Consider the following 24,602-nt stretch of genomic DNA (forward strand, 5'->3'; position numbering starts at 1 on the left):
GAGCAAGTGTACTGCCGGCAGTGAACGTGGGCTGCTGCAGGCCGACTTGGGTCACGCCACCACTGCTGCTGCCTACATTTCGACCAATGGCAACAACAAGAACAACAAAAGTCCACTCTCGATAATGTGCTAAATGTATCCTCCCTCTAAAACAGACGCACGTTGAGGTGTCATGCAGAGTGCGTACGAGTTGATTGACGAACGTAATTCATACGGATGTCGCATCTTGGATTTTTTCCGTCACGAGATAGTGTGTGCCCGTTTAACAGATCGCGGCACGGAATCTCAGTTTCCAAACGAGTTGCAGGTTGGGTTTTTATTTTTTTGTCCACCCATTGCCCCGGCAGGTGTGAACTGTGAGACGAACTTTGACGACTGCGCAGGAGATCCGTGCCAGCGTGGGAAGTGCGTGGATGGCGTCAACGAGTACCGGTGCCTCTGCGACGCTGGCTACACTGGTAAGCCTGGCAAGTGGCGTTACAGTGTGCGAGTGCGCGCCGTGTTCTCTGTTGCCCTCACCGTGATGCTGGGTATGCCCAGGGAAAGCCTCGCTGAGTCTCACGACCATTTTTTATGAGGGTCCTGCCAGGTTTTGGCAGTAGGGTGACGCGCGCTCGCGAGGCTGTGACGCGCGCTCGTGTGTGAGCCCATGACAAAGGCTGTGGCATTCCACAGGCCTGCAATGTGACGTCGAGCTGAACGAGTGCGAGTCGTCTCCGTGCCACAACGATGGTTCGTGCAAGGACCTCATCAATGCGTTTGAGTGCGTGTGCCTGCCGGGGTTCCACGGGCCGCTGTGCTACTCAGAGACTGATGCCTGCTATGCCAGCCCCTGTCTGCATGGAACCTGCCTCGACCATGGGGAATCGTACGCTCGCATGCACGCACGCACGCACCCATGCACCCACGCACCCACGCACCCACGCATGCACACCCACGCACTGGCCATCACACGCAAAGATCCCCCGGTCTAGCTTTTCACAGGCTGTTCGGGAAAGTGCTGTAGTGAGCACCAATGGAGGAACACAATGGAGTGGGTGGCCAGCACCACGCACTTGCCCCAATAGTCTATAAAAGCTATACAGGGGATCGTTGTCTTTGTATATTCCAATGGAGATGCGTTACCGACAGCGCTATAAGAAACAGCGCGATAGGAGGTTACTATAACGTGGTTCCAATGGAGATGCATTACCAACAGTGCTATTTTTTTACCTATGAGCAATATATGAGGGCTTCATTGGGTTATTGGTAATGGCCTTAATAATGATACTGTACACATCATAAACGTATTAAAGCAATTAACAAACAGAATTATACATTTCAATGATAATGACATAAAATACAATAAGTTATGTACTCGCCAGTGCATTCGGTTGAAGCTTGCCTAAGATTAACCACCGTTTGCCATAAACACACATTCCGCGGGATGCCTTACTTACCAATGGGATTACTCTATCCATGAATCGTCAATGAATTGATACAGTGATTAACCCTCGATGAATCAATACTCTTACATGGCTGTCGGATCGACTGTGAGCAAAATCGATACAATAGACACCTCGCTTTCAGGATCCACAAGACCATGTATGGTATGAGACACGCCCCTACGGGCGACGTCATGCCTATTCTCTAACACGTATCGGCTGATCTGCGTCCGGATTTACGTGGCATTACGCATTTGCTACGCATGTGTCAATCTCGGAGACATTTTCCAGTCAAGAGCCGTTACCACATGTTCGCACGTATGTTGAACTTCTTTTGCACCGTACGTAGCCGACTGCACTAGTCAGAGGTGTGGGGGAAGGACAATAAACTATACACAACAACAAGCAGTTCTAAAGAAATTAGTTCGTAAATCTAGATGATGATTTAAAAGTTCGTAGCTCACAGTGGCTTCCTAATATCAGAAAGGAAGAGCATTTCAGACGGCCGCAGAAGCACATTTGAAAAGCGCCGCGCGATGATGCAGTGACTGGGGTGGGGGAGAGGGGAGCGGCGCCTTGTCGGCGTCGCTCACGGCCAGCATGCTCCGTGTCTTGCCACAGCTATCGGTGCGCCTGCGAAGCGGGCTGGACAGGGCCGCTCTGCGAGGTGGACATCGACGAGTGCGAGTCGTCACCGTGCCAGAACGGAGGCGCCTGCCAGGAGCAACTCGACGGCTACACGTGCCGGTGCCGCGACGGCTTCAAAGGTATGCGCCCGCCGGGCTGCGCCTCTCGGCATTTGGCGATTGTTGCCCGGCAATCGCACGGCTTCGGCGCGTTTGCGAGTGGACGCGCGAGCGTGCGTCCGTGGCGCTGTCCCGGTAATTCGTGAGCACGTTAATTCCCTTTTTCCTGCTGACGGTCATGCCTTACCAGCAGGCCGATGGGTTGTGTGAGAAATAGTCTTATGGGTTTTTTTTGCAGCTAGACAGACGCGGGGAACGAGGTGTATTGTTTCCTCGAGGGTCACTGGTCATCGTCTAAATTGACACTAATTATAAAAGTGAATCGTGCTGTTAGGGTATTAACAGAGATTGACATGGGAACATGGAAGTGCCACTGGGGAAGTGCCACTATTGGTCATGCGGAAGCTAATGCTCACTACCGTTTCCCCTCTGTGGAGACTTCATACCTGGGCACGCCGATGCCCCCGAGTCGCCTGTGAATGTGGACTTTGCTCGCGTGAGCAGTGCCCCCCGCCCCCCCCCAGGTGGCTGCGTGTGTGCGGGAACACTCGCCCTGAGCGTGAACTGACACCGGAAACCATCCCCTTCCCTTGCTGGTGCGCAGGCCCTACCTGCCAGAAGAATGTGAACGAGTGCGTCTCCAACCCGTGCCTGAACCGGGGCACGTGCGTGGACGGGGTGGCCGGCTACACATGCCTCTGCACGCTGCCGTTCACCGGCAAGTAACCAAGCGTGCCGCCCCCGCTCGACCCGCTGGGGCCAGCGCCTCCACCGCCTGTCGGCTGAGAGCGCCTCGTCCGTGGCTATAATGTGCAGATCCTCGAACCGCGTTCCCATCCCGAGCTGAATGGCTGATGTTACCCGGTGATGTTACCCGGTGATGTTACCCAGTGATGTAACCCGGTCACGGTGGTGGGGGTGTGCGGCTCGTTTGTTTTCCCGTGAACCATGGCCTCCAATAGGGACGGTCTCCCTCCCTGGGGGGGGGGGAGTGGGGCTGCTTGTGATCCCCTGATGTCGGCCAATCACGTGCAAGCACCCACAGTGCACTGCGCGGCCTGCTTTTGCTGCTGCCATTCCCTTATCAAAACATTCCCCCAGCTGGATTGTAGTGATGGCACTTTTGGCGGCAACGAGGGTTGGTGGATCACACGAACATTGTTGTTATCCTTCATAACGATGATAATAATAGTAAATTGTGCATGAGAGGGCGTTTTCACACCCAGACGACTCGGAGACCATGCCCATGGTGTGGTGCCCGTGTCTCGCAGGGGCAACGCTCGCGTCTGTTGTGCTCCCTCGCAGGGTTCGCTTTGCGGTCTGGCTGCTCCACGGAAGTGAGGGAGATGGAGCCACGCTCACTAGGAATGAGTTCCCAGTCATGACCCAGGGTTTGACTGCAGGGCAACGGTTATTCTCGCATGGTTGTGGATGCTATGTTTGTTCTCCGGAATGGCTCGAGTCATGTCAACAAAAACTCAGAATAGTCAGTAATCAAAGATGCGTACTCCCCTAATGTTGTTATGGTTTGCCGTCTGACGCAGTATTAATTGGACGTTGTAGGAAACATAGCTGTAAATAACCAGGTGTCGTCGTGTCACGCAGCGTGAGTGTCTGTGCCGCCTGCAGTCCACCAGATTGTTGATCGTATTTGTCGCTCTGAGCAGGGAGCTCTAATGGCTGTTTGACTGCAGACCCTAAGGATGATTTGGTAGCTCAGACGCCTGGAGACAAACACTTTGTCGTGACTTTTGCTGTGAATTAAGGGCCATTCCAGCATCCGCTTGTGTTAGTGAGCCATGTTACACATGTGCTGATGTTTGTGTGTGTTGAATTGTACGTGTGTGTACATATATATCAGTCAGTAGGTGAGTGGTAGTGTAGTGCTTAGCGCGCTGCGCTATGAACTCGGTCACCCGAGTTCAATTCCCGCTCGCGGCCAACAGTAGTGACGATTATTTGAACCAGTCATGGGCCTCCCCTAGGTTGACTCAAGCTCAAATGAGTACCTGATGTGGTGTGTAAACAACACCACTGGGGGACAAAAGGCAGCTGGGCGTGGTGTTGGCCACCCACCTCCTTATGTGCCATGCCAGCCTTCATACGTGCTCGCTAACAGCATTTTCCCCAACAGTCTGTTCAGGCTGTACGGGGGTGTTTAGCTTTGTTTTGTTTTTATTAGGCGATAGGGAGACAGCGCATTGGTAACACTTGTGCTTCGCAGAAAAAAAAACCTGGGTTCCATTCCTGACTCAGCCTCATTTTTACGTGGAGTTTTATGTTCTCCCCCATTTTCTGCGGTTTCCTGCCATCGCTTAACAAAATAAAAGCCACGCCATGTAACCGGCATTGGCCCAAACATCCCAATAGTGAAAATTTTACACTGCAAATTACTCAACTGGGATTTGCACACAGCGGCAACATTGCCACCCCCCCTACTGTGAAAACGTGGCAGGACCCTCGTGAAAGGGAGCCTTGAGACTCGGCGAGGCTGCTCTGGGCGAACGAGCACCATGTTGACCATGTGGCTGATGCTGTGTGCCCCAGGCCGTAACTGTGAGGTGGTGATGGCCCCGTGCGCCTCCCAGCCGTGCCACAACACAGCCACCTGCAAGGAATCGGTGAACTTGTCCTCCTTCTCCTGCGCATGTCCCCCGGGCTGGCGTGGTGAGATGCACCATCCATGGTCCCCACGGACACCACAACCTCCACATCCTCCATAACCTCCACATCCTCCATGACCTCCACAGACATCACGACCTTCATGATTTCCACAGACACCATCAGCTCCACATCCTCCATAACCTCCACATCCTCCATGACCACCACAGACACAACGACCTACTTGACCTCCACGACCTCCACAGACACCACGACCTCCACAACCTTCACAACTCCCACCCCACCTGCAGTTCTCAAAACGTGGATCCTGGTCGACCTCTGCGAGCACCCCATCTGGGGCGCTTGGCGAGACTCAGGCTCGCGTGCTCCTCCTGTTTTGTGTTTGTGGGCGAGCATGTACGTGTGTGTGCAAGCGTGTACTTTTGTGTGCAAGTGTGTACATGTATGAGCATGTACGTGTGCCAGCGTGTATGTGTGTGTGTTGAACTTTCGCATCGTACGTAGCCAACCGTGCTAATCGGAGGTGCAGGGGAAAGAAAAGCTCAACCCTGTTGATGGTTCAGCTTGGAACGTGTCGCTGCCAGACGCCGCGCGGGATGCCTGACAATGGCTCCGTCTCCCTGCTTGGTTGGGCATTGAGACGAAGCTGTTAACCAGCATCTAGGTTGTAAATCTAGAGCACAGCGATGATCTCTACCACCCGTGCCCTTGAGAAATGCTCACAGCAGACACAAATTTACACCCACTCGCACAGAGACGCACCGACTCGCACCGAGACCCACAGACTGGAGATGATGGTTGGGTTTTCACAACTCTGCCAGTCCCCCAAGCTGCCCGCCATATAGCTCGGTCTTTCCACTGTGGGGCTTCTCGCTTCGCGGGCTACGCGGAGCGTGAAGGCCAGCGTCGCGCCAGCTGGCGCTGCGCACGAGAGAGGAGCGACCCCACGTGGAGGAGGCCGCTTTGCTCCGAGTAAAACTCACGTTTGTGACGGCTCCGACACCGGCCGCGTGCAGGTGCCACCTGCTCGCTGGACATCGACGAGTGCGCCGGCGCGCCGTGCCAACACGGGGGGGCTTGCATGAACACGCAGGGTGGATTCCGGTGCTCCTGCCGCCCCGGCTACACAGGCCCCACGTGCCAGACGGACATCGACGACTGCAGCCCGAGTGAGTGGCGCGAGTAGACCGATACGTGAAGGAGGCCATAATAACATTCCGCTTATTTAACACAAAGTGTTCGAGTGCCGCTGGCGTTGGTCGGTGCCCCGTGAAGGGGACGGAGCCGTGAACGTCCATCTCGTCCCCCGCAGATCCGTGCCAGAATGGGGGCTCATGCACTGACAGCATCGGCGCCTTCAGCTGCAAGTGCCGCCCCGGATTCCGTGGGTCGCGCTGCGAGACGGAGGTGAACGAGTGTGCCAGCAACCCCTGCCGCAACGGAGGCTCGTGTGCCGACTATGTCAACAGTTATACGTGCCGCTGCCGGCCCGGCTTCAACGGCATCCATTGCGAGCACGACATCACCGAGTGCACCGACAGGTGAACCGCACACCAGCCCTCTTAACTAACAGTGTGGTGCAGTGGTAACGCTCGTGCCGTGCAGCAGTCCTTACTAGCGTGATGGCGTGCGATGCACCGGCGTGTTGGCTCGTACGCATGCGCTTTGGAGGGGGAGGGTGATCGGCGTTGTGTCTGTGCGTAGCTCGTGCCTGAACGGCGGCTCGTGCGTGGACGGCATCAACGCGTACACGTGCCTGTGCCGCGGCGGCTTCACGGGAAGCTACTGCCAGTTCGACATCGACGAGTGCGAGTCCCAGCCCTGCCAGCACGGAGGCACCTGCCTGGACGGCCTGGGCACCTACAAGTGCACGTGCCCGCGCGGGTACACTGGAGGGAACTGCCAGGTATCGTTGGTGCGCCGGCGCGGCCTGCGTGGTTCGATCGCGCCACCCTCGCCGCCTGTTCAATTTCTGTCACGGTTCCTGAGCGCGCAGGCCTCGTTTTGAATTTACAGCAAGACCGTCTCTTCTTGAATTTAAAACGCACCGATAAAATGCTCAACATGGCGGCGTGCATTGGATTGCGTCTACATCGCTGTTGCTTTCGTTGTCTGTGGAAAAGGTGGTGTAGGCAGGCCTGTAACCCCCTGCGCTCTGGGGATGGTGCTTCTTTCATCATGGAGATTTATAATTTAATACAGTTGCTGAGCAGAGGCCTAAATAGCCCAATATACATCACATGCCAGCAACACACCAATACACAGTCCTATCAGAGTCATCGCAGCATTAAGCCCAGGCCCAAAGGCCCAATACGTCAAGCGACCGGCAACAAACAGCACTGTGACTGTTGTATCACCTCAAGAGTTAACACATTTCTTGAATTGAGCGAGGTTATTTTTAGTGTAAAAACTTGGGAGGGGGGGGGGGATGAGGTAAAGACGGTGTTGGGAGGGAATTTCAAAGTGCGACAGTGCAAGGGAAGAAACGGAAAGGGAAGCGTTGTGACCTGCAGTGTGGTGAGTGGGTGAGTTGAGTGGGTATGTATGTCTAGGGTGCAGTAGTGTAGCGGTATGCACGCTGTGCTACGAACCCAGTGACCCGAGTTCGATTCCCACTCATGGCCAACACCAGTGACGATTATCTGAGCCGGTTTTGGGCCTTCTCTAGGTTGACTCAGCCTCAAATGAGTATCTGGTATGATGTGTAAACATCGCCACTCGAGAGACAATGGCTGCTGGGCATGGTGCTAGTCACCCACCCCCTCGTGTGCCGTGCCGGCCTTCATAGGTGCTCGCTAACAGCACTTGCCCCAACAGTCTGTTAAGGCTATACAGGGGATTTTTCTCTTTGTTTTATGTATGTATGTTGAACTTCTTTCGCTGGGTTAGTGGGTGGCTGGGTGGGTTGGTGCAGGCTTACTATGATGATCGGTTTGTTGGCAATAGCTGGAGCTGTGCTTGTGGCTGTCGCTCCGCTGCTCACAGGCGCTCGTGGACTGGTGCTCCTCGTCACCCTGCAAGAACAGCGGGTCCTGTGTGCAGTCGCGCACGTCATACCGCTGCGATTGCCACAGTGGCTGGACTGGCCTCTACTGCGACATCCCCAATATGAGCTGCGATACGGCCGCCAGAAACAAAGGTACCAGCTGCAGCAGCAGCAGAAGCAGTGCTGTGCCGCATCACGTCGAATCGAAGAAAATTGTTAACATTCACTTTTAACACAACAAACAGAAATATAATTTACGCAGCAGGGTGGCACCCGTGGGTGACACTCTTGTGCCTCACCAGGAATGTCTGGGTTCGATTCCTGACTCCGGTGCCTTTCTGTGTGGAGTTTGTCTGTTCTCTCACCGTTCTGCAAGGGTTTTCTTCCAGGTTCTTTGCTTTACTCCCATAACTAATAAAACTCAATGTATCAGATGCTAGCCAAACATCCCATTGCTGAAAGATTCCCTGCAAATTACTCAATTGGGATTATACAGAGCAACATTGCTCCTGGGCTGTGACAAACTTGGCAGGAATCCTCCTGAAAAATAATCTAAACTAAACTATGTAAACATTTTTTTTACCATGTAAGGCCCCACTGAGCTGTGTAGCTCCTTTTCAGAAGCGACCTGGCCATCACAAATGAAAGCTCAATGGAAGTGGCTTATCACGTGGACATTTTAGCAGCCAAATACTCTAAATGCATGTTGATTCTAAATTTTGAGGAAATCCACGTGATGACGGGGAGATAGAACACGCAAAATCTAAATATACAGCAGGCATCAGGGTCAGGATCGAAACCACGACCTTCTGTATACCAGGCGAGGCAGTTAACATCTCGCTACTGTGGCGAGTCTGTGTGGCTCTCCTGGGTAAATGAGCAGAACAACAACAATAATATTAAAAAAAGCAATAAGGATGAGTGAATGCGGCGGATGTTTTGCAGGCCTGTCGGTCAGTCACCTCTGTCGGCACGGGGGCCGCTGCATTGACGCGGGCAACACACACCACTGCCAGTGCTCGCGTGGATTCGAGGGCAGCTACTGCGAGAAGGAGGTGGACGAGTGCACCTCCAACCCCTGCCACAATGGGGCCACCTGCCGGAACTTCCTCGGGAGCTACAAGTGCGAGGTTTGTAGTTGGGCCCCAACCGCAGGAGAAGCGCACGCATTTTGCAGAGTGATTCTACAGAGTGTGATTAATGCCGATTGGTAGAATTTCCCAAACGTCCCAATATAGGGCCAATAGAGCTTGCGCCTGAAAATAAAAAAAAACGCACTGTACGTTAAAAATTGTACGGCGCTTTGATCGGCAATTTGCACGAATGCTGCAGATGCGCGCAAATGATGGCGCTGCCCTTGTTGTTGTTACCTCCGTGCACATCGCTCACCTTGGCGCTCGCCATCTCCTCTCTCCCTACAGTGCCCCGTGGGCTACCATGGCTTGAACTGTGACTATGAAATCAACGAGTGCCTCTCGCAGCCGTGCCAGAACGGCGGAAAGTGCATCGACCTGGTGAATCGCTTCAACTGCGTGTGCCCGCCCGGCACCCAGGGTGAGCGCCGCAGATGCGCGGCATGCACCGCGATCGTCATGCACCGCAATCACCACGCACTGCCATCGCCACGATCACCATGCACCGTGATGTCTCTGTGGAGGGGGAAACCACAACGCGCCGTGGGGCTGCCGCACGATGGATGGGTTTCGCGCATGCACATCGAGTATGCGTTGAGAGGAAACCACACGCCGCTTCCATGTGCGGCAGGGTGGCGGCGGTGCAGCGATGGCACTCACGCCTCACAGCAAGAAGCGCATGCGCGTACGCGTGCTGCACGTGCGTAGGTATGTGCGTGCTCCTGCATGCGAGTGTGCGTGCGAGCGTGTATGCACCTGCGTGCACCTGCATATGTGCGTGCGTGCGGCTGTGTAGGAATCCTGTGTGAGATCAACACTGACGACTGCAACCCGGGCCCCGACGCGCCGATGCCCGGGCCCCGGTGCTTCAATGGGGGCTCATGCGTGGACGGCGTGGGCAGTTTCACGTGCTCGTGCCCGCCAGGCTTCGTGGGCGAGCGCTGTGAGGGCGACGTCAACGAGTGTTTGTCCAACCCCTGCGACCCCAGGGGCTCCCTCGACTGTATCCAGCTCGTCAACGACTACAAGTGCCAGTGCCGGCCCGGGTTCACAGGTTCATTCTCCGCAGCGCCGTGGCATTCTCGCCGCGTCATCACTGGGTTTACGAGCGCTTTGCGTGCACGATGTTGGGTTTAGAATTTTCACGAATCTGCTCCGTGAGGTCACCCAACCCGTGCACTCCAAAGCGCCGCGCTAGAGGCGCATACTTGGGGGTCAACTTTCTCGGCGCGATCTCCACGCCGAGGCCGTAATTTATTGTTTTGGCCAAACAGCCGTTTTTAGTAATTAACAATGATAAACAGCCACATTTGTTTGTTTTCTAATAATTTCACGCAAAACCCGACTGACCTTCGTCACATGCTTTGGCTTCATCGTTTTTTTTCTCGCCTACGTTAATCGCAAATGCTTCCATCAGTAAGCCGACAGTGGTTGCCGTCGTCGTTGTGTGACGCGGGTTTGTGTTGCATGGCGCCACGCAGGTCACAACTGCGAGGTGGTGATCAATACGTGCCGGTTGGAGCCGTGCCGCAACAGCGGCACGTGCATGATCACCGTCAACACGCCGCTGGGATTCACCTGCCTGTGCGCCCCGGTAAGTCCCGTCGCACGAGCCCCACGCGGCGCGCACTATAGACAAGGCGGAGGGCCTGCAGGAACGTTCCTGCGGGCCGGAACACAGACCGGTTGCAGTTGTTGTTGCCTTCGGGCAGGCGCCGATGGGTTCCGCATCGGGCGGAGCTCACGGCCCTCTCCATGTATGGGGCTTCCAGAGGCACAAGGTAGCGGCGAACATTCGTGGACAAAGATTGTGGAAACGAACGAGCAATTAAATGTGCGCGAGCAGTTGCGTTGTGCGTGACTGACCGTGCCGTGTCGCCCACAGGGCTACGCGGGCCATGCGTGTGAGGACAACGCGTACACGTGTGGCAACCTGAGCTGCCGCAATGGCGGCACGTGCCTGCTGGACCGTGCCGCGGGCCCGCTGTGCGTGTGCCCGCGTGCGTGGCGCGGCCCCGAGTGCCAGTACCATAGCGGCGGTGGCGGAGGAAGCAGCGCATGTGCCAGCTCACCGTGCGAGAATGGCGCTGCGTGCTACGAGGAGGTGCGCCCACCATTCTACCGCTGCGTGTGCCCACCCCTCTTCACAGGTGAGCGCCTCGCTGGCGGTAGGTCGCCTTCGCGTCACACTTCTCATTGCTCCTACCACTAGTGTGGTTACCATTTTCGTGACTTTCTACTCATTGATTCCTCCACACCCGAGTTGAGGACTTGGGTCAACCCGACGCTGACCCATTTCATCTCACCCAATCGCATGCTCGCTTACCCACGTGCGCCCAAGTCTTGCTTACCCTCGCACTCAACTCTCGCCCTCGTAGCTCCGGCCAATAGCCAGAGAACCCGGACACCAATCCCGCGCAACCGCGTCACGGGGACGCGGTTGCTCGTCCCCGCGATTGCTCGTCCCCGCGATGCGCCGCATCAAGGATGGCGAGTGAGGGTTTGTGTGAACGTCCGCTTGCTGTGTGAAGGGCCGCGATGCCGGGTGCTGGGCCCAAAGGTGCCCGGCGACGCCAGCTCGGGCCGCGCTCTGCCTGTGCCGCCCCCCGTGCTGGAAGAGAGCTGCCCTGTCGCCGAGTGCGAGAGCCACGCGGGCGACGGACTATGCGACCGGGACTGCAACAACCACGCGTGTGCGTGGGATGGGGGCGACTGTTCCCTGCACTTCCCCTCACCCTGGCGCAACTGCTCCATTCGGCTGCAGTGCTGGCTCCGCTTCCGCAACGGCGAGTGCGACGAGCAGTGCAACTCCCTGGGCTGCCTTTTTGACGGGTTCGACTGCCAGCTCGGCATGAAGAACTGCAAGTGAGTTGGCGGGGGAGGGGGGGGTGTGGCGGCGTCGCCACCGTCGCGTGGATTCTCCATCGGGTTGTCCTGAAGCACGCGTCACGTGTAAACTCCTAGAAGAGTAATTAGGCAGCAGGATCCCCTGTATGGTGTGTGTAACGTGACTGGGCGCGCTCGTCGCCCGTTATCGGGTTGGGCAAGCTCCTACGTTTTGAGTCTGCGTGCACCGCGCGTGATTGTGGAACCGGCGGGGCTGATGCGATCACACCACCGTCGAGTGATGTCCCCTTGCCTCTCGCCCCCACGAACACCGCGCGCTGCCGATCGAGCCTAACGCGATTGCGGTTCTGGTCGTTCCGGCGATCGTGCTCCAAGTGCCGCAAGTACATCTCGCCCCTCCCTTGTGCTCCGCAGCCCGCTGTATAACGCCTACTGCACGGCACACTATGCCGACCAGCACTGCGACCAGGGCTGCAATAGCGACGAGTGCGGCTGGGACGGGGGCGACTGCGCGGGCGAGGTGCCCGAGCGGCTGGCGGACGGCGTGCTGGTGCTCATCGTGCTGCTGCCGCCTGCGCGCGTGCACAACGACTCCGCCAACTTCCTGCGCCAGCTGGGCAGCCTGCTGCATGCCACCGCGCGCTTCAAGAAAGACACCAATGGCCAGGACATGATCTTCCCCTACTACGGGGACGAGGCGAGGGGGGGTGTCGGGCCGCGCCTGGAGCGCGCGTCCCGCTCGCTTTCGCGATTCGTCCGGGAGATGGAGCGGCCACTGATCGGGTGAGATGCTCGCTCGCGCACCGTCAAGCGAACGTGACTCGTGCGATCCACCCTGCGTTCGACCACGCTACGTTGGTTCGCTGGCCGCTTGGCAAGCCATGTCTTTGGGGCCGTTCACTTGAAACAAAATGGAGCCCCTCGTCGTTGAGCCACGTGTCAATTTGAACGCTGCATTTTTAAACCGGTGTGAAACGTCGTTTTGAAACTTTCCATGTGCACATGCACATGCGCACATGCACACACGCACATGGTCGTGTAGTGGTTAGCGTGCTGCTGTGCTACGAACCCGGTGACCCGATTCCCGCTCACGGCCAACACCAGTGACGATTATCCGAACCGGTCCTGAACTCTCCCCTAGGTCGACTCAGCCTCAAACGAGTACCTGGTGTGGTGTGTAATCATTGCCGCTGGAGAGACAAAGGCGGCCGGGCGTAGTGCTGGCTACCCCACCCCCTCGTGTGCCACAGTGCCAGCCTTCATAGGTCCTACTCGCTAATAGCACTTGCCCCAACAGTCTGTTAAGGCTATAAGGGGGATCTTTGTCTTTCTGTGTGTGTGTGCGTGGGTGGCAGCTCCAAGGTCTATGTGGAGATCGACAACCGCCACTGTTACCAGACCTCGGACCGCTGCTTCTCGAGCGCCGCCGATGCGGCGGCGTTTCTCGCCGCGCAGGCGACACATGGCAGCCTCCCCCTGCCCCTCCTGGGTGTCTCCAGTACGACACCCCCACCACCCCCACCACCCTCACCACCCTCACCACCCTCACCACCCTCACCACCCTCCCTCACCTCCCTTCACAGTGGGCAAAATGTAAATGTGGAAGAAGGCCTAGTATGAAGCCTACCTGCATCCCCTATGCCACACGTTCACTGACACTCGCACAGACACTCGCTCGCACACCCTCACGCACCCTCACACTGTGTGTGTTTGTAGAGTGTAGCTGCGTTGAGTGTAGGGGTGTACTCCTAACCAATCTCAGTATTCCACATTCATATTCTTTGGCCGTGCGTGTGTTAGGGCCATGTTGTAGGATCTAGATTGAAAACTAATTTCTTTAGAAGCACTTTTTGTGTGTTAGTTGGTTGTCTTTCCCCCACTCCTCCGATTAGCACAGTTGGCTACATAAGGTGCGAAAGTTCAACATACGTACATACAGGATCACCTCTGCCACGATTGCTATGAATGCGGTGGCTAAACCGCTGTTTCTGAGGTGTGTACACGGTTTATCTCCTCACGTCTGTGACAGGATTTTCGACGCATTTTTTTATTTGTTTGTAAGGACTGTTTATTCTGCCTACAGTGAGTTCTGGTGTTGGTTTTTTGTAAATAATTTGTTGCTATTTTTACTCATGAGTTGGCACATTCCCACCTACACTGCCGTCCTTATAACAGAGCTGCTTTGCGCAGTGGGGCTTTACCAGCTGAAATATAAAGTCTTAGTTTGAGTGTTGTTGATCCGGTGTCTCGCTGTGCGTGCAGGCGAGGTGCCTGACGTGACGGCGCCGCGTATCCAAGTCTACGTGCTGCTGGGCCTCGTGCTGCTCGTGCTCATGGTGGTTGTGCTGCTCGGCGTGCTGGTCGGGCGCAAGCGGCGGCGCGAGCAGGGCACCCTCTGGTTCCCCGAAGGCTTCATCCTGGGCCCCCCCTCTGACAAGAAGAAGCGCCGGGAGCCCGTGGGACAGGACGACGTGGGAATGAAGTACGCGGCACTGCGGCGTGGCGTCGGTGCCAGCGGGGGCGTGTGCCGGGAATCGTGCCGCGATGCAGGGAGGGAAACGCGCAGATCGGATCCTAGAAACGCCACACCCATCCGTGTATGACCCGGACAGCTCTCCGGAATCGGCATCTGTGTCGGACTTCATGAAAGTTTACCTAGCAGTGTTGATAGACCTGGGCTGGCATGTGGAGGCTGAGGGAGCAAGCCCCTTAATGCTTTTCAGCTCAGGCTTCAAGTTATTTGTGCGCCAGTTCCGTCCGTTCATGTTTCTGAGCACATGGTTGTATTTGAGTTTTGTGCGATGCTCGGTGCTGGCCCTGTGAAGTTCTTGAGACGTTGAACAACACTCGTCTGAGAACTAACGCGCTGGTGTTCTGTGCTGTGTGTGGCACCTTCTGTCTTTCTCCGTCTCTCTGTCTCTTTCTGTGCATGGTGTTGTGCTACCAGGACCTTGTCTCAGAGCTCCGTGGAGGACAGTCTGATCGATGGAAACCAGAACGAGGCGTGGCTGGATGGCAGCGTGCCCAGCACCAAGCGTAGGAAGGTGTGTACACACAGACACACAAAAGGTTTCCCGCATAGCCTTCACGGACTGTTAGGGCAAGTTCTAGATTTGAAGCTTTCGTGACTGCAAGAATTCATACTCTTAGGCTTTTTTGGTAAAGTCACGGAGGTAAAAAATAAAATTAATAAAAGTAATAATAGAAATAAAATAATAAATCACGACGTTTCGGAGGCAACACAAGCTTCCGTCTTCAGGTGGAACCGTCACAACACAATTGCTGTACTTGATACAGCAATTGCTGTACTTGATACAGCAATTGTGCTGTGACGGTTCCACCTGAAGACGGAAGCTTGTGTTGCCTCCGAAACATCGTGAATTATTATTTTATTTCTATTATTACTTCTATTATTTTTATTTTTTACCTACGTGACTTTACCCAAAAAGCCTACGAGTATGTTAGGGCAAGTGCTGTTAGCGAGCACCTCAGAAGACCGGTACAGCACATGAAAGGGTGGTGTGGCCAGCACGAACACCGGCTGCCTTTGTCTCCGCAAATACCGATGTTTACACACCACACATGGTACTCGCTTAAAGCTCATGTGACCTAGGGGAGGCCCAAGACTAGTCCAGATAATCGCTATCACTGATGGTTTGCAATGAACGGGAATTGAACTCGGGTAGTCTGGGTTCGTAGTGCAGTGCGCTAACCACTGCGCCGCGGCTCCCCGCATCCAAGCTGTATGATCACTCGGCTACATGCGTGGCCTGCAGCAGAGCCAGCGATTGGCGAGCCAAACCTCCGACCGGGATTTGAACTCGCGACGTGTCGATTGGGAGCCGCGTGCTCCAGCGCTGAGCCATCTGGCTCCCGGCCAAGTTTAGTGTGAACCAGAACCTTGAATGGGTCTTCACTTCAACAAATGATCACGATCCAATGCTCTTACTCTGTTCGTTGACCCAGGGAAGCCTCGCTGAGTCTCAACTCTTTTTCAGGAGGGTCCTGCCAGGTTTTTTGCATTCTGGGGACGATGTCGCTTCTGTGCAATCTAAATCAAATAATTGACAGGTTTTTTGTTTTTTGGAGTGGTGATGTTAGGCCGATTCCAGTTACATGTAATCGATTTTAGCTATGGGAGGAAACGGGGGAACCTAGAGGGGGGAAACCCATACATACGGGGAGAGCATACTAAATTCACACAGAGGCACCCTGGTGAGGAACCAAACCGAGGCCCTTCCCTTCCCATTGTGAGGCGCGAGTGTCATGACTGCGCCGCCACCCCAAGTCCTGGGTGCACACGTGCAAAGGAGCAATCGTAGCAAGCCGCGCTTACAAAGGGAGAGGCTTGCGGCTTGAGTGACGAGGCGACGCGTGCGCTCAGCTGGAGGAGCAGGGGATGTTGCCTGAGGCCGAAGAGCCGGTGGACCACCGCCCGTGGACGCAGCAGCATCTGGAGGCAGCCGACATCCGCACGGCGCCTGCACTCGCGCTGGCGCTCACCCCACCACAGGGCGAGGCTGACGATGGCATGGACGTGAACGTTCGGGGGCCCAGTGAGTCGCCGCTCCCCTCCCGCACGGTTGTGATCCGCACGCCGTGATGCACACGCAGTTACCCGCATGGTCATGACCCGCTCGCAGTTACCCGCACGGTTGTACGGCCGTGACGCGCTTGGCGGTGCCACTCACAGGTTAGGTCGACAGGGGCAGAGTAAAGTGTCCCATTCGCTGTGTGACGTCAGTGTCTGTGTGGAGGTGATCACACCACATCTCTGTTTTAACGGTGTTTCCCATGTGTATAACAGTTGAGATGATGAATACCAGCAGCAATAAAGAGAGATCACGTTTTCTTAATGGCTGTGTAACTCTCTTAAGTGGTGAAATGTTTGTTAGGTTGTTTGGCATAGCCGTGTTGGAGTATTGGGGAGTATTGGGGAGTGTTGGGGAGTGTTGGGGAGTGTTGGGGATTGTTGGGGAGTGTCGGGGAGAGTGTCTGTGGCTGAAATGTTCCCCGCCGCCTCCTATTCCCCGTGATCCCAGACGGCTTCACGCCGCTCATGGTGGCATCATTCCACGGTGGGGGCCTTGACTCGAGCCTCTGCGATGAGGAGGAGAGTAGCGACGGCCTTTTCGAGGACGGCGCCGATGACGGTTCGGCCAACGTCATCACCGACCTCATCTGCCAGGGCGCCGCGCTGCACGCACAGACGGACCGCACTGGTGAGACGGCGCTACACCTGGCAGCTCGCTACGCGCGCTCCGACGCCGCCAAGCGGCTGCTGGATGCCGGCGCCGATGCCAACCTTCCCGACAACATGGGCCGCTCGCCGCTTCACGCCGCCGTGTCGGCCGACGCGCAGGGCGTGTTCCAGGTGAGTGCCCTACCAGGGCTCTGCGTGCGGAAATTAGAGCGGAGGAGGATGAGGGCGTGGTCGCACCGTTGCGTACGAGTCGAGTGCTCGAATGGCAAAATGATCAGTGGCGCAGGGGGGGGGAGGGGCAAAGACGGCTACTGCCTGTGAGCGCCAAGCTGACGACGGAGCACGCGGCACGGTACTGCCCACCCTCCACGGCCCTCGGCAGGCAGGGCCACCTCAACAACCGGCAGGGCCGCCGGAGCAACCAGTGCCTCCTCACAGCCAGCGCTGCCACACAACAAGCCGTAACAGCTGTCGCCGTTCCGGAACGCGGTCGCTCGTCTCCGCAATGCGCTGTACGTTGAGAGTTGAGATGTGAGCCGGTGCGCCCCATAGCGTGACGTGTCACTGCCCCCGTCGCTGTGCGTGAGCCGTGTGCGTGACCCATGCGCGTGCGTTCTTCCGTCAGATCCTAATCCGCAACCGTGCCACGGACGTGGACGCGCGCATGCACGACGGCACGACGCCGCTCATCCTGGCCGCGCGGCTCGCCGTCGAGGGCATGGCGGAGGAGCTCATCAACTGCCACGCTGACGTCAACAAAGTGGACGACCTCGGTACGACCATGCTGCCAGGCACACAGCGCCCACACAGCGCCCACACAGTGCCCGCATGCTCGAGAGGAAAGCCGTGCTGCCACCCCACCCGTAGCGGCGCTGCTGCTGCTTGCTGCTGCTTGCTGCTGCTTGCTGCTGCTGCTGCTTGCTGCTGCTTGCAGCTGCTGCTGCTTGCTGCTGCTGCTTGCTGCTCTCTGCTGCTGCTTGCTGCTGCTTGCTGCTTGCTGCTGCTGCTTGCTGCTGCTTGCTGCTGCTTGCTGCTGCTTGCTGCTGCTTGCTGCTGCTTGCTGCTGCTGCTTGCTGCTGCTTGCTGCTGCTTGCTGCTGCTTGCTGCTGCTGCTTGCTGCTGCTGCTTGCTGCTACTGCTTGCTGCTTGCTGCTGCTGCTTGCTGCTGCTGCTTGCTGCTGCTGCTGCTTGCTGCTGCTGTTGGCTGCTGCTGCTGCTGGCTGCTGCTTGCTGCTGCTGCTAGCTGCTTGCTGCTGCTGCTAGCTGCTGCTTGCTACTGCTAGCTGCTTGCTGCTGCTGCTTGCTGCTGCTGCTGCTTGCTGCTGCTTGCTGCTGCTGCTTGCTACTACTTGCTGCTGCTTGCTGCTGCTTGCTGCTGCTTGCTGCTGCTGCTTGCTGCTGCTTGCTGCTGCTTGCTGCTGCTGCTTGCTGCTTGCTGCTGCTGCTTGCTGCTGCTTGCTGCTGCTGCTTGCTGCTGCTGCTTGCTGCTGCTGCTTGCTGCTGCTTGCTGCTGCTGCTTGCTGCTGCTGCTTGCTGCTGCTGCTTGCTGCTGCTTGCTGCTGCTGCTTGCTGCTGCTGCTTGCTGCTGCTTGCTGCTGCTGCTTGCTGCTGCCTGCTGCTGCTTGCTGCTGCTTGCTGCTGCTGCTGCTGCTTGCTGCTGCTTGCTGCTGCTTGCTGTTGCTGCTTGCTGCTGCTTGCTGCTGCTTGCTGCTGCTGCTTGCTGCTGCTGCTTGCTGCTGCTGCTTGCTGCTGCTGCTTGCTGCTGCTGCATGCTGCTGCTGCATGCTGCTGCTGCATGCTGCTGCTTGCTGCTGCTGCTTGCTGCTGCTTGCTGCTGCTTGCTGCTGCTGCTTGCTGCTGCTTGCTGCTGCTTGCTGCTGCTTGCTGCTGCTTGCTGCTGCATGCTGCTGCTTGCTGCTGCTGCATGCTGCTGCTGCATGCTGCTGCTTGCTGCTGCTGCTGCATGCTGCTGCTTGCTGCTGCTGCTTGCTGCTGCTGCTTGCTGCTGCTTGCTGCTGCTTGCTGCTGCTGCTTGCTGCTGCTGCTTGCTGCTGCTGCTTGCTGCTGCTTGCTGCTGATTGCTGCTGATTGCTGCTGATTGCTGCTGCTTCATGCTGCTTGCTGCTTGCTGCTCTGATCGCGCGAGACGTTCGACCGTTCGGGTGCCCCGCATCGGCATTGCACAAACACGCGGTGGGGTCGTTGTCGGCCACGTGGTGGCCATCGATCGGTCCCCCATCGCAGATTGTATCACGAGCAGCCTCCCAGCGGGCACACCCCGTGCTCCAATTAGCAACCGTGATAGCGAACATTTGCAGAGCGACGGTTTTGGCTACATGCAAGATGGCGCACACATGCTCCGAATGTCACCCACGAATAACAAAACGCTGCCCTTCGTGGTGTGAAAAGAGGGAAAGCTCCTGAGGGCCAGATGTTAAAACTGTGGATGTCGTCAGAGAAGCGGAATCGGTTGTCGGTATATAACTCGATCGGGGAATGATAACACCATCAAGAATTCTTCCATTCAAAGCGCCAATGAGCAGGCGTCCCTGGCCGCTTGCGCGTAGAGATTATTCGCGAGTCGTCAGGAACAGAAAATGTGAAGGTTTCTCACGGCTGGCAAACAATTGAATTCCCAAATCTAACGCGACAGCGATTCCGCAACGAGGAAGCACCCACCGTGAAGAGAAGAGGCGAGAGCAAGGGTGGCATTTTTTTTGAGAGAACGCACCCGAGGAGGAGACGGAACGATGATATTGTATTTTTTGTGGGAGCTTGATGGAGGGAATGGCGACGGCTTGGGGAGGACTCCATCAGGTGTGGCTAGATGGTGGCTGGCTGATGGCGTGCCAGTTCTTGAGTTCTCGTCGTCAATCGCTTGGTAGTATCCGCTCCGTTTCGGCAGTGGGCGCGTGTCCGTGTCGTCAACTCAAGACACGATTGTCGCCTCGCAGGGAAATCAGCGCTGCACTGGGCGGCAGCTGTGAACAACGTGGAGGCCACCCTCGTGCTGCTCAAGAACGGAGCCAACAAGGACATGCAGGACAACAAGGTGAGCGCACGCACAAGCTGGCACCTCGTGCCGCGCAGCCGGGCATTCCCTTTGTACGTCAATGCTGCACTGGCGAACAGTTTCTGGCTACTTTACGAAAATCTTTTTTTGCCGCGACCCGACGTGCTTGCCTGCCCACCCATGTTTGGCTTCTCTGCAGGAGGAGACGCCGCTGTTCTTGGCGGCCCGCGAGGGCAGCTATGAGACAGCCAAGCTGCTACTGGATCACTTTGCCAGCCGCGACATCACGGACCACGTGGATCGCCTGCCAAGGGACATCGCGCAGGAGCGGCTGCACCACGACATTGTCCGCCTCCTGGACGAGTACAACGTCGTGCGCAACCCCTCGGGGCCCAACGGCCTCGTCTCCCCGCCGCAGGCCAACGGCGCCTACGCCCACGGCGCCAAGGCTGGAAAGAAAGGGGTGCGGCGGCCCGGCAACAAGTCGGGCGTGGCGCACGATGCCGCCAAGTGCAAGAAGGCTCAGAAGAAAGTGAACGGCGGCATCGCGAGCGGTGGCGGTGGCGATGGAGCGCCGCTGCTAGGATTGGACGGATCGGCGTCGCTATCTCCCGTCAACTCCGAGTCGTCGCAGTCGGACGCGACCTCCCCGTCCTTGCTGACATCTCCGCACGCAGCGCATTCCCTCTACGCCTCCATGGAGGCCGTCGGCTGCGGCCCCCCTCGCGTCGGCCACCCGATGGCTTTCAGGAACGGAGCCATAGCGGTGGCGTCCGGATGGATAAACCCCATGCAGAATGTGCCTCTGTCGCAGTTCGCTCATCAAGGCCACTCGCTCGGCCTGACGTCATCGCACCCTCAGTCTAACCACAGGGCCATGATGTCACCCCTGCACCCGGCCATGATCAATAGCCAACATCACCAGATGCTGGCCTTTCAACAGAACTTGTATTCACCGAGAAATAAACCCCTCATGGAGGCTCCACAGCATCACCCGGAGCAGGCCCGTGGCGGGGCTTTTTTTCAGTCCAAGATGCCAATGATGCAGCCACAAAGCAACCTGCAGGCCGCATCCCAACAGTCGCAACTCCTAGCATCCATTAGCCAAGGCAATATGTTTCCTTCTCTTCAACAGCAGCATCAGCAGCATCAGGGAATCGCAGTGCCCATGCAGAGTTTTGTAGGGAGCGAATTTGGAGAAAGCTTTACTGCCAATGACTACAAGCCCAACGAGATGTCCCGCTCGCAGACCAGCTGCGTGCTAACGCAGACCGTGCTGCCTCCCCAGGAGGCAAATCCCTCGGCGCAGTCGAGCCAGCTCGCCAAGCGCGAGGGGGCGGCCCCCGCAGAGCAGTTCCCCACGCCGCCGTCCCAGCACAGCCGTGGCGAGGGCAGCCCCGGGCACGCGCCCCCGCCCGGCACCCCCGGCGAGCACCCCTACCTCACCCCTTCCCCCGAGACCCCTGAGCGCTGGTCCACATGCTCGCCCCGCTCGGGGGCATCAGATTGGTCCGACGGCGTCTCCAGTCCGCCCGGCTTAGCCGCACGGGCACAACGCCGGCCCGCCGACCCTCAGCAGCAGCTGCACAACCTGCAGGCGCTCATGTAACCCGGCCTCGCGCCCTCTTCTCTCGCCCACTTCGCTCCTTCTCTCCCAAACGGCACGTGCCGCCGGTCCTGTGACGTGCGGCTGCCCCCTGCGTCGCCGTAGCAATGGCGGTGATGCGGCGGGAGATGGCGTGGCGGAGGGTCGCGGAGCCACGGGTTTGTTTATTCCGGACCGGTGGCGGTTGTGGTTTGTCGTTCACACCAAAATCCCCGCGCGCTCATTCTGCCTGCATCCTCCAAAGATGGAATATCTGCTTCCGATGCCGGCAGAATCTGACCGTCTCCCACCTTGTTGTGAGCGAGCGTCGAGTCGGTAGCTGTGATTGCTGCTGTAGGGGGTCGCGTTGCTACCGCTGCTGCTGTTTTAAGAGCTTGCGTGGGGGCAAGGTTAAACTTGCACGTTCAGTTAAAATATTTCACCCGGGAATGTATGTACGTTGGACTTCTTTCGCACCGTACGTAGCCAATCGTAGGTGCGGGGGAAGGACAACAAAAATGGCTCAAGATGGAACATCTGGTTTGCAAGGGGGTCCCGGCTGCCGTTTTGACACGTGCATAGCGAACACGAGATTACACGGAGGCAAACATGTTACGTATTCAGTTAGTTAAAAAAAAGTTTCACTTAGTTAATTTTTGCACAAATCCTGAGGGCGATCGGACGCAGCAAGTGGTACGGCCAATCACAGCATCCCGTGCTCGTAATTTATGCGACACAATGCAGGCGTTTTGATTTTATTTCCGTCATGGTTTACGATTTTTCTGTTTAGCTGTGGTACCGGCGTAGATGTGTCTTATCAGAGCATGCACAAGCATTTCTGTTGTTGTTCATTTGAAATGGATCAAGGCGTGGGAGTGGAGAGGCCCGCCCGCTGTCTCGCGATGGGAGAGTGGTCGACCTTCTGCTGCTGCTGCTTTTGCAGCTGCTGCTGCTGCAGCTGCACCCTGCCGCGTGCCGTATCCCGGTCGAGTTGTTTCCCACAGTACGCGGACGGTCGGTCGGTCGTCGCGATGAGCACACGTGCATCAAAAAAACTCAAACTGCTCTGCAAACAAATAATTTCCAACTCGGATGAATATTGTTTTGAGCTATGATAATAATTGTGTTTTTTAATGAAGCTCGTTCATGCAAATCGCCTCTCAAGACGCTGCTGTAGAGTCTGTGGCGCCGTAGTATTTCGCGCAGAGATGCATTAAAAACCACAGACAAAGCGAGAAAGCAGCCGGAGCTGGTGCCACCAGTTGTCCAAGCTCTGTGGTCCTTTATTTCGATTTTCAGCCACCTCCATTTCGCCAAAACGCATTGGTTTTGGACAGGGGATGCCGGCGGCGGCACGGCCCGTGACCCAAGTCGCGGCTCGGCTCTCGCCCAGGCGAGCCACTTCAAAGCGACGCTCAACTTGAGCCGGCTCAGAGAACGGTTCCTAGCCACGCACAGGATGTACGTGAGCCATGGCTGAGTCACTTGTGCGTCTGTTTGAGGCAATTGAGCGGCTTACACCTGAGCTGGGCTGTGGCCAAGGTACCGGGCCCGAGTCTGCCAGGAGAAATCACGCGTGGCCACACACACACGCGTGCGTTCGTGCGCGCGCGGGGTTTGTGCGTGGTTACATGAACACACACGCACCGGGTGTGTGCAGTGCTTCCTGGGCCTGGTCTCCAGTGCATGCTGCATCGTGTGTTGTACCGGGAGAAGGGTCACGTCTCAAAATTGTTTAACTTGAATGGATTTGTCTTAAATAGGGAATATATCTTGAAAGCAAAACAATGTCTTATGATCGGAGCTTATTTACACGTGTTTGCCTTATCAGTAAGTGTGGTTTATGCATCACAATAATGGCATTTTTACAAACATTTTGTTTCTAAGCTAGCTTATGTAACCATGTGTAAATTATGATATTGTTATATTCTACATTTTTAAAAAAATGCTTGGGACAGGTATACTTGTCGCGAGTGCACGTTACATTGGTCACGTGTTTGCGGTAGGTTGTCGGCCTGGTGTGAGCGTCAACGTCTCAGGCTGCGGGTGTAGCCTGTAGGGAGTCACCCTCCCGTGGGTTCGATTGAATCCTCCTCCTGTGCCCCTGCTCACTCACAGGTGGGACGAATGTCCCGCAACCACGCAACCCGCGTCTGGTCTGTGCGGTGCTCTTCTCGCAAACCGTGCAGTGCTATTCGTTAATCTCACGGGCTGCTAGAATGCGTGCGTTTTCTTTTCTCTCCGTAACTTGTTCCCATCGTGCATCTGGTATGAACGGTACTCTTAGGAGCGCTTTTATTGGCCGGCGTCTATAGCCTACGGGAACCGTGTGTGTCTTGTCTCTCCGTTGTCGCTCCGAGCAAAATACCGCGGGGAGATGGAGAACGGTGTGGCCGTAAAGAGTCGGGCTCGATGCACATTCTCGATTTAACTTGGTTTGGTACCGAGTCCCTGTGGTACCAGCGCCGCGCGCGCGCGCCCGCTTACTTTCCCACGGTACTGTGGCATGCGTTTAATTGTGAACAGATGTGCTGCTGGTCGGCTGCCAGTCGTGCTGCAGGCGCGGGGGGAGTGCCGAGCGAGGAGCAGGAAGGAGCAACTCCGTTCGTTGCTGCTCGGCGTGGGTACTGCTCGCAGTGTGGCCAGTCGAGCTTTCCAAGGACAATCGTGTCGCCACCGAACGTTTCTCAGTCCCCCTCCCTCAACATACACCAAATCACAATGCTGAATACCGGTACTCACTGTATATGACACTCAACAGATGCTTCAGTGTACATAAGTAATTTGTTTCATGTTTTTATATTTGGTAACTTTTTTCTTACAAAAAGAAAATAACTCCTACTTATTTTAGTATCCAGCGCTGTTGACGTGGAGCCCGTGTTGGTGTTTGACGGAAGTTTGTGAATAAGAAATTATTATACTGTTTAGACTTTTTTTTTTACTCTTAAAATATTTTTTTATTACTAAACCCTGTAGAAATGGTATTAAAATATGTATTTTGAATTGTAAGCACCGACGTGGTAATAAAAGTGCCTATCAGTTG

The 24,602-nt window shown here is 56.3% G+C and overlaps 1 protein-coding gene across 1 annotated transcript in view; it reads left to right on the top strand.

The window, feature by feature from the left end:
* Positions 1–24,602, top strand: part of LOC144937987 (uncharacterized) — an 88,941-nt gene extending 64,339 nt beyond the window's left edge. Inside the window, exons 12-35 of the mRNA XM_078865664.1 lie at positions 348–458; positions 676–868; positions 2,046–2,191; positions 2,775–2,888; positions 4,718–4,837; positions 5,809–5,961; positions 6,105–6,333; positions 6,497–6,698; positions 7,778–7,931; positions 8,724–8,908; positions 9,200–9,332; positions 9,708–9,965; positions 10,393–10,505; positions 10,797–11,061; positions 11,443–11,776; positions 12,173–12,541; positions 13,114–13,256; positions 14,021–14,240; positions 14,706–14,802; positions 16,143–16,314; positions 16,801–17,132; positions 17,587–17,734; positions 19,916–20,013; positions 20,174–24,602. Of these exons, the coding sequence (XP_078721790.1) occupies positions 348–458; positions 676–868; positions 2,046–2,191; positions 2,775–2,888; positions 4,718–4,837; positions 5,809–5,961; positions 6,105–6,333; positions 6,497–6,698; positions 7,778–7,931; positions 8,724–8,908; positions 9,200–9,332; positions 9,708–9,965; positions 10,393–10,505; positions 10,797–11,061; positions 11,443–11,776; positions 12,173–12,541; positions 13,114–13,256; positions 14,021–14,240; positions 14,706–14,802; positions 16,143–16,314; positions 16,801–17,132; positions 17,587–17,734; positions 19,916–20,013; positions 20,174–21,583 (5,699 nt within the window). The 3' untranslated portion in view covers positions 21,584–24,602. The remainder of the gene's footprint in view (positions 1–347; positions 459–675; positions 869–2,045; positions 2,192–2,774; positions 2,889–4,717; positions 4,838–5,808; positions 5,962–6,104; positions 6,334–6,496; positions 6,699–7,777; positions 7,932–8,723; positions 8,909–9,199; positions 9,333–9,707; positions 9,966–10,392; positions 10,506–10,796; positions 11,062–11,442; positions 11,777–12,172; positions 12,542–13,113; positions 13,257–14,020; positions 14,241–14,705; positions 14,803–16,142; positions 16,315–16,800; positions 17,133–17,586; positions 17,735–19,915; positions 20,014–20,173) is intronic.

Source organism: Lampetra fluviatilis, chromosome 20, assembly GCF_964198595.1.
Source record: "Lampetra fluviatilis chromosome 20, kcLamFluv1.1, whole genome shotgun sequence".
Classification (NCBI taxonomy): Eukaryota; Metazoa; Chordata; class Hyperoartia; order Petromyzontiformes; family Petromyzontidae; genus Lampetra; species Lampetra fluviatilis.